Genomic DNA, 9,460 nt, shown 5'->3' on the forward strand with positions numbered 1-9,460 from the left:
TCTGCTGTACACACAGGAAGAATAGGAATGGTTCTCCTTTACAAGAAGAACCTTACAACACTCGGCTTTGTCTTGTGTGTTACAGATTTTCTGGATTTTCAGGGGAACCGACCCTGACGTATTGGCTTCTGTGGTTTCTGTATCATATATATACTTTTCGGTAACCAATTTCTGCTTTTCATAAGTTTCTTGTATGTTGATATTTTCCCTTCTTGTTCGTCATTACCAAAGAGCTCAGTATATATTAAAACTCATATCCCGTATATCAAAACACATATTCGACCACAATGAGGGAGAGAATGTGGAGTCAGAGAAATACAGGAGCGTACAACATTTTGATAAGTTTGGATCCCATCTGAAGGCGATTGGCCTCATCTTGAACGCCGTGTTTCCTGATGCTGTGATGTTGATTCGTTGACCTTAACATCGAGATGACATTGAAGAGCTGCTTACTTCCCTCGTGACTGAGTCGATGATTCACGCATTTTCAAGTTTTGATGAAGATAAGGAATTTGAGACGAAAGAAGACGATCAGAGTTGCTCAAGCAAGTACAGAAAGTAGATTGCAAGATAGATTAATGGTAATAGACAGACGCCAGACGCAGAGCTACGGAAATGTCACAGATTCACTTAAGGAGACAACTCCACTCCTGCAGGTCTTTGGAGGTCGCGTCGTTCGTGAGGTATTGACCCGGTCGCCCACAGGCGGTCTGGAGGTCACTTGATTATCCTTGACCCCGTGATCTTCCGTGGAGGAGGAAGTCACTCCGAAGATTCGTGATGGCTGTGGGTTAAGCACCTTGGAAGGCAAGCAGCCAAACAAGCAAGATAACTAACAAGCAAGAGCGGTCATGCGAGGGATTGAATAGTGCTTTTGACTAGTTTTCTTCTTCTTGCCACCTGAAGGAAAAAGAAAGAGAGTGATAGAGCGAAAGAAATAAAGAAAGAGCGAAAGAGAAAGAAAGAAAGAAAGAAAGAACCTGTTAGTTATATAACACTTGAAGAAGCAAAAAGTGGATGAGCTTTTTATAAAAGATCCTGATCCGATATCTTGCTGATGACAGGCCAATGCTTTTTCTTGAGCCTCTGCAAAGCTATTCTCAAAAACATAAGCACAGATATTCGCTTCCTGCTTGGAGCTGTCTTGAAGGTAGATAATCTTAAAAGTAGAATCTTATAACATCATCTTTATCACTGCCTACAGCGGGTTGTCGTACTTTTGCTGATATTAAGAATGATTCTCTTTACGTCCTTCCATTATCGAGAAACAAATATATATACAAACAATTTCAAGCCATGACAGACCCGTGAGTTGTTTGGGATGGTAGAAGAGGACAGATAGGCTTGGATGTGTATAGTAGAAATAGAGAGACGGACTGATGTAGTACACTGATTCTGAAGTGTGATGACATTTTATGGTTTTGAGATAAAGGACCAAATGCAGTCTACCTGATTTGTTCATGAAGCCCATTTATGTCCCGAAATGATACTCTTCTCGTAAATCAACCTTGGATATGCAAAACAACGTTCCTCGCCACCCCCCCCCCCCCCCACCTCGAAAAATAAAATCTATACTTCTTTCTAATGTTCCTCAAAAGTTCGGAAAATTTATGTACCTTAACATCATCTGACTTTAGATATGCCCAGTAATGCTGAGAATCAAACTGATATTTGATTCTAAATACATATCGTAAGGAAAATCTAATAATCATGGTCATTTGTACTAATGGGTGTGTGTGTGTGTGTGTGTGTGTGTGTGTGTGTGTGTGTGTGTGTGTGTGTGTGCACGCGCGCGCATGCGCTAAAGAGCGCCGTTTCTGAATGGTTTGGACATTTCTAAATCGTCTCACAAAGAACATTATTTCTGTCTATGTAACTTGACCATGGGATCTGTATAGTCTCACCTGATCACATCCACAGAGTAAACATTTCCAAAATTGTGTTAATTCATTTTCGTACTTCATTCCCTCAATATATTTGAAAAGCAGAAGTGTTAGGCAGGAGGATGGAGAAGAATGATGTACACACACACACATACACACACACACACACACTCACACACGAGGGTACACTCATACGTACACTCAAATTTGCTGATAAAAAAACACAACACTTTCACTTCTCCTCAAGTGTCAAAAAACAAAAACAAAAAATGAAAGATAAGAACGAAAAACTGTACGACTACCTCACTCACTTCCTCACTCACTTCCTCGAAAGGCATTTATTTATACATTGAAACTGATCAAAGTTGCATATTTATCAACATCAACATGGACAGACATATATACATCCATACCCTCATCTCTATCAGTCACATTCATAAATGTGTAAGTTGATCTTGTTCTTCCTTCGTCGAACAGTTATAAAGATCAAGATCTGTGCTGTGCATCAGTGCATACAAAGTACTTAGACCATCTCTAACTCTGTTGAACAAACAATATAGAATCATTGAACTTCAGTATTAGAATAACGCAAATTATAAGTTATATCTGATTGTGATGTTCTGTTCGTATATTGTTCTTTCCTTTTGTTATAACTCTTGTGAGTCATAAAATACTTTCACTCACTCCACTTAGGAAAGGAGTCACTCCCAGGTTTTGTATCCATATCACCAGTAGTGATGCAAGTCTAGGAAGAACGTATTCATCCTGAGCCTGTTCTCAATATGGTGCTGGCCAACGTTTTATGTAGTTCATTGTACATCTAACAACAATTCTCAGTTTAATCTTTACCAAAGATAAATGCGTGCTTAATAACACCGCTTCACGACGCGACCTGGCTGGTTCTGAAGTCCACTCGTCATATATTTCAGTATCTGTCTGGGAAATAAGTGTTCACATCTTCACATACATTTTGCAGTAATCTCTCTCTCTCTCTCTCTCTCTCTCTCTCTCTCTCTCTCTCTCTCTCTCTCTCTCTCTCTCTCTCTCTCTCTCTCTCTCTCTCTCTCTCTCTCTCTCTCTCTCTCTCTCTCTCTCTCTCTCTCTCTCTCTCTCTCTCTCTCTCTCTCTCTCTCTCCATAGAAATGATGCATCACGAAGATGAAGATTCTAAGCCAGAATTGACAAAATCGCTGCAAAATGAACGACAGAACAAGATTTAAATTCTAAATAAACACCTCAGTTTTCCTGAGTACCAAACTTTTTCTGAATAACCAGTCATTAACATAGAAACCTGGGAACTTGATAATGAAATCAAATACAATAAAAATATTGATGAAATCAGATCGAGCGATTCTTCTTTTCCAGATAAGTTCAAAGCTTGTAATTGATTTAAGGTAATTATCATTAATAGAATATTACCTTCCAAGCAACATAAAAGTCCGAAAACCTCATTAAAATCTCCCTATTCTCATTACTTTCTATTTCCTTTCTTAAGACACTAGTTCTGTGCTAAACTGATATGTTTTCCTGCTATACATCTGTCATCTGGTTTCCTTTGATCGATGTTTCACTGACATGTTGAACACCATCAACAGATGTCAGTGACATTGGAGATGAACAACATTTATTGTCATATGATAACATTCCCTCTGTTGTCGTATCATGAACATCCCTCTGTGTTTTAAAGGTGTATGTGGGTGTCATCACGCGCCCAAGGTTCGTATGGCGTAAGGTTTAGTTATGGGTATATACGTAACCCATTCTCTTTCTCTCCAGCATTCTAGGATAAGGTGACTCAGGCCGTAGCAATCCAGTCCTGGCTGTGATGGCTTCCGTTATGGCAGCCACGATCATATGGTATTGGCTATGGAATCCAAGACTATACTGATTCAGACGAGTGATCTGTTTATAGATGAGAACAAAGTAGTATAGTGGCGTACACAAGGTTATGGTGAGTTGGTACATTGCTTGATATATATATATATATATATATATATATATATATATATATATATATATATATATATATATATATATATATATATATATATATATATATATATATATATATATATATATATATATATATATATATATATATATATATATATATATATATATAATGATATCTTGCTGAACCTTGTTCATTGACCTTTCAAATCCAAAAATGACATATTTCTGAAATACGTATTTTACCAACAATTATTCTTAGGAAACATTAGACATTATTTTTTTCATAAAAAGTCTTGGATTCCCTTTCCTTCCCAACTCTCGTCCTCTGTTATCTTATTGAGTAATATGTGACATCCATACTTTCCTTACCTTATCATCACTGAAGTTACCTGAAGGTGTGAGGGAGAAAGAACTGGTTCAGGTGGCATTTGCTTGCAATTCTCAACAGGTGAAAAGATTTGTAATAAAAAAAACCCCAAACAATCAGTGACAGATGAACTCCAAGGGTAAGTTGACTAATGATGGTCAAAGTAGAGTAATACTGTCTTTTCTAACAAATGTACAGACGCACTCACATAGACATTAGAATAATTGCGATTAGAAGACGCATCTCGTGTGGTAAATATGTACTTAAAAAAATGAAGCAGAGTGTGGCGATATATTCCTGTCGAAGGAATTTTTCCCACTTGACATCAGTCAGAACTTCATGTCGCGAGCCAGGAGATTCTGGCTATAAAAGCTGACTCTGCCAAGTGCTGTCAGCGAGTCCGCTCACTGCACCACCATGGTAAGGACGGGTCCCCACCCTTCCTTAAAGCCTCCTCCTTGGATATAACATGAAACTTAGAGTGTTTGGAAGAGTCTCGTTCATCTATAAATCACACTTCCTAGTTCTGATGTTAAAGAGCATGTTCGGATGTAGATTTACAATGTTCAAACTCATCAGGCCTTCCCACATTAGAGATAGATATACTGATTTGTCCATGAGAGGTGTAGAGTACAATAATATATATTACAATTAGCCCCGTATATGCTGTAATTTTTTATATCTATATTTCAATTAGCCCCGTAATTTCCGTACTTTTTATATACACATATCTCAATTAGCCTCTTAAATTCTTGATCTTTTTTCGATATATTTCAGTTAGCCTCTTCAATTCTTTACCCCCTATCTTTTTTTTTTGTTTGTTTTCAGAAAATCCTCTTCATCACGCTGGGAGTAGTGCTCCTGGTCGGTTGCAGCCTAGCAGATATCGAAGCTGGATCTCACAAGAGTAGTCTGGAGGAGTCATCTGATGCCCCAACCAAGAGAAGTTTCGCTTCCTCCTACAACGGCAGGCAGCACACTGGACATGGGGGCCCACCTCACAGCTCGGGAACGAAACACACAGGAGGACCCATCCCTACCGGACCCATACACAGGGGAAGAGCACCTGCTGGTTTTCCCACAAGGGCTCCTGGTGGTGCAGTGAGTAGCACCAAAGCTTATGGTGGATCTGCTGAGGTACATGCAGTAAGATCTGGTGGCTTCTCTGGTCCTGGTGGAGTTGGATTTGCCGGAGCTGCCGCTAATGCTCGTGGATCTGCTGAAATAGTATCTCAAGCGAGAGCAGTGGCTGGTCCTAGCACGGGCAGGTTTGCTAGTAGTTCAGTCTTCAAAACAGGACATGGTGGGTCTGCCGAAATCGTACACGGCGGATCTGCTGGTCCCTTTGGACCTAGGCCTGGCGGCGCTGCAGCCATCAATGCAGTACATAGCGGACCTCCTGGAGTCCCTCGTGGAGGAGGACCTCCTGGAAACATCTATGGGCCACCGTCTGGAGCCGGGCATGGTGGGGTTGCAGCCACCGCCAACATACGTGGTGGATCTGCTGAAGTTCCTCATGGAGGAGTACCCCTTGGTCCAACTAGGGGAGGGTTTAATGGCGGTTCGATCTTCAAAACATCACAAGGTGGATCTGCTGAAGTCGCACTTGGTGTAGGACCTGCTGGTTCCTCTCCTGCTGGGTTTGGTGGTGGTGCTTATGGTGGCGCTGCTGCCGTCCAGAATGTCCGTGGATCTGCTGAAGTGATACACGGAGCAGGTCCTGCTGGTTCCGTTGGCGTTGGGCCTACTGATGCTGCAGCCATTCATCAAGTGCTTAGTGGATCTGCTGAGGTCTTACGTGGTGGAGGACCTGCCGGAAACATATATGGAGGACCAGCCGGGATTGGGTCAGGTGCTGCAGCAGCCATTAATAATGCACTTAGTGGCTCTCCTGCAGTAGCACACGGAAGAGGACCTGTTGCCCAACCAGGAGTTGGATATGCTACTCCTGCAGCCGTCACTAAGGTTCATGGATCAGCTGAAGTCATTCATGGAGGACACCTCGGCCCTATCGGACCAGGAACTGTTGGTCCTGCACTCGGCGGACCTGGTAATGTTGTGCAAGGAGGAAGGCCTGGTGGTGACATTTATGGACCACCCTCTGGAGTCGGGCATCGTGGATCTGCTGAATTACTACGAGGAGGAGGAGCAGCCCTGGGTCCTGCTTCGGCCGGCTTTGCTGGTGGTTCAGTCTTCAAAACAACACATGGCGGATCCGCTGAAGTCATAACTAGCGGTGCTTCTGGTTCCTTCGGATATGGGACTGGTGGCGCTGCAGCCGTCAATAGAGTACATGGTGGATCTGCTGAGATTGGTTTTGGAGGAGGAGTAGGAGCGGGAGGAGGAGGAAGAGCAGGAGCCAACAGGGGCGGATTTGCTGGTGGGTCAATCTTCAAAACAGCACATCGTGGATCTGGTGAAGTCATACAAGGAGGAGGATCTCCTGCTGGCGGAGATGTATATGGACCACGTCCTGGAGTCGGGCATAGTGGATCTGTTGAAGTGGTACAGAGTGGACCTGCTGGGCTTGGTGGCGCTGCATCCATCATCAGAGGACACGGTGGATCTGCTGAAGTCAGTCTTGGAGGAGGACCTCGTGGGAACGTATATAGGCCACCCTCTGGAAGTGGACATGCTGGGATTGTAGCCACCAACAAATTACAACGAGGATCTGCAGAGGTTATCCGTGGAGGAGGATCCGTTGGTCCTATCGTGGGCGCATTTGCTGGTGCTGGTGCTCCTGCCCAGGTATATCGTGGATCCGCTGAAGTCATACATGGAGGAGGAGCAGGAGGAGGAGCAGGAGCAGGAGGTGGACCAGTGGGACCAAGCTTCTCTGGAGGCAGTGGGGAAAATGATTCTATCTTCAAATCTGGTAGAGCTGGAGGTGATAGCGTTGGCTACAGTGGTCGTGTCGGTAGTTTATCGGGAGGAGGAGGTCATGCCCCAGGCTTTGGAGGCCATGCTGGAGGTGCTGCAGCCAGTTTTGGAGGAAGCCAAGCCGCAGGTTTTGGTGGTAATCAAGGAGGTGCTGTAACCGCCGGTGCTGGATACAGCGCCCCTGCTGCAGGAGGCGGCCCTGGAGGCGTCGTAAGTGGACATGGTGGACCTGTGGTTATCCACGGTGCTTCTGGAGGTGGAGGTGCTCGAGGTGGTAGAGTAGGTGGTCATGGAGGTGGACTCGGGGGTGGCGCTGCTGTTGGTGCAGGTCCTGTAGCTGTTGGCACTGGATATAGTGGTCCTGCTGGAGGTGGACACAGGAGCAGCGGAGGTGGACACAGGGGCAACGCAGGTGGACACAGGAGCAGTGGAGGTGGACACAGGAGCAGTGGAGGTGGATACAGTGGTCCTACAGTTGTACACGGTGGCCCCGGAGGTGGACACGGTGGTCCTGCAGTTGTACACGGTGGTCCCGTAGGTGGACACGGTGGTCCTGCAGTTGTACACGGTGGTCCCGGAGGTGGACACGGTGGTCCTGCAGTTGTACACGGTGGTCCCGTAGGTGGTCACGGTGGTCCTGCAGTTGTACACGGTGGTCCCGGAGGTGGACACGGCGGTCCTGCAGTTGTACACGGTGGTCCAGGAGGTGGACACGGTGGTCCTGCAGTTGTACACGGTGGTCCAGGAGGTGGACACGGTGGTCCTACAGTTGTACACGGTGGTCCAGGAGGTGGACACGGTGGTCCTACAGTTGTACACGGTGGTCCAGGGGGTGGACACGGTGGTCCCGTAGTTCCTGGCCCTGGATATAGCGCTCCTGCTGGAGGTGCGCCTGGTGGCGCTGTAGGCGGCCACAGAGGTGCTGTAGGTGGACACAGAGGCCCTGTCGGTGGACCGGGTGGTGCTGGAGGGAAGACCGGTGGTCCTGGAGGTGGATTCGGCGGTGCTGGAGGTCCTGTAGCTGTTGGCTCTGGATATAGCGGCCCTGCTGGAGGCGCCCCTGGAGGTGCTAGAGGCGGAGGTGGATTCGGTGGGCCTGGAGGTGGATTCGGGAGCTCTGAAAATGCTGTAGCTGTTGGCATTGGATATAGCGTTCCTGCTGGAGGCGCCCCTGGAGGCGCCCCTGTAGGCGCCCCTGGTGGTGGACCAGGTGCTCCTGCAGTTATACATCGTGCTCCTGGAGCTGGACACAGTGGATTCGGGGGTGGTCCAGGGGCTGCAAGTATTGACCCTGGATATAGCGTTCCCGCTGGAGGCGCACCTGGAAGCGCCGCTGGAAGCGTACACGGAGGTCCTGGAAGTGGATTCGTGGGAGCTGTAGGTAGCGGGTTCGGTATCGGTGGAAGTGCTGGAGCTGTAGGAACTGGATACAGCGCTCCCGGGGGTGGTTTCTCCAGAGGAGGAAGTAGCGCGGAATTGGGCGGTGGATTTGGCGTCGGAGCTTCCGCAGCCAAGGGTCACGCAGGAGGAGGTGGTGGCGGCGTCTCAAACATCTTCTTAAACGGAGGCCACTCGGGTAGCTCTGAGATCATCACTAGCCGCGGAGGGGGATATTCTGGCCCCGCAGGAGGAGGCTCAGGACGTGGTGGTATCGCCGGGCCGGCAAACGCTGGCGGAGGGAGTGGAATCTTCCTCGCTGGTAGAACCAGCGGTAGTGGCGGCGGTTCCACAAGTTCCGGTAGCATCCAGCCCGCTCATGGCGCGGCGGCTGTCGGCGGACTGTACAGTTCCTCCGCTGGTCAACCTGGAGCCACAGCCACAGTTAGCATCAACCTAGGACCATCGAGGGTTAACTATAGTGCCGGACAATCTGGACACGGAGGCTCCCCCCGCCACTCTGGGAGTGGAGGTGGAGTCGGTGGCCAGAATGTGGCACCAGGAAGAACTACTACAGCAGCCAACAGAGGATACCAATAACTGTGTGTATGTGTATGTGTGTGTGTGTGTGAGCTATAAATCGAACCTATTCTTACAGAATGATATAAACGATAACGATGAATAGTTAAGATAATATTGTGTGAATAGTTAAGATAACATTGTGTGAATATTTTATTTTTGTATGTTAAGGATAAGAATTCCTTTTGTTAGAATAAAGTTTATTTTACACATTCGGCTTCTTCCTCAGAGAATTACCCTCCTCTGCATAAAGTATCTATATGACTCTTGCTAGATATCTTTGATGATAACGAACTTCCTGAAAGTTTAACATTGATATCAGGAAAGAAGGAAAAAGCATTGCAGTTCAAAAGATCTGTTCCATGTTACATGATGTTCTTGATGAGTTTGAGCTAGAATAACATATGGTAATGACTAGAAA

At 46.4% G+C, this 9,460-nt stretch overlaps 1 protein-coding gene across 1 annotated transcript; it reads left to right on the top strand.

The window, feature by feature from the left end:
• The first annotated feature begins 4,594 nt into the window (after positions 1-4,594).
• Positions 4,595-9,243, top strand: LOC139761460 (uncharacterized). The gene is made up of 2 exons (XM_071685688.1): positions 4,595-4,623; positions 5,032-9,243. Exons 1-2 carry the CDS (start codon positions 4,621-4,623, stop codon positions 9,058-9,060), a joined length of 4,032 nt encoding a protein of 1,343 aa, XP_071541789.1. The 5' UTR covers positions 4,595-4,620; the 3' UTR covers positions 9,061-9,243.
• The last annotated feature ends 217 nt before the right edge of the window (positions 9,244-9,460 follow it).

Source organism: Panulirus ornatus, chromosome 40 (assembly GCF_036320965.1).
Source record: "Panulirus ornatus isolate Po-2019 chromosome 40, ASM3632096v1, whole genome shotgun sequence".
NCBI lineage: Eukaryota > Metazoa > Arthropoda > Malacostraca > Decapoda > Palinuridae > Panulirus > Panulirus ornatus.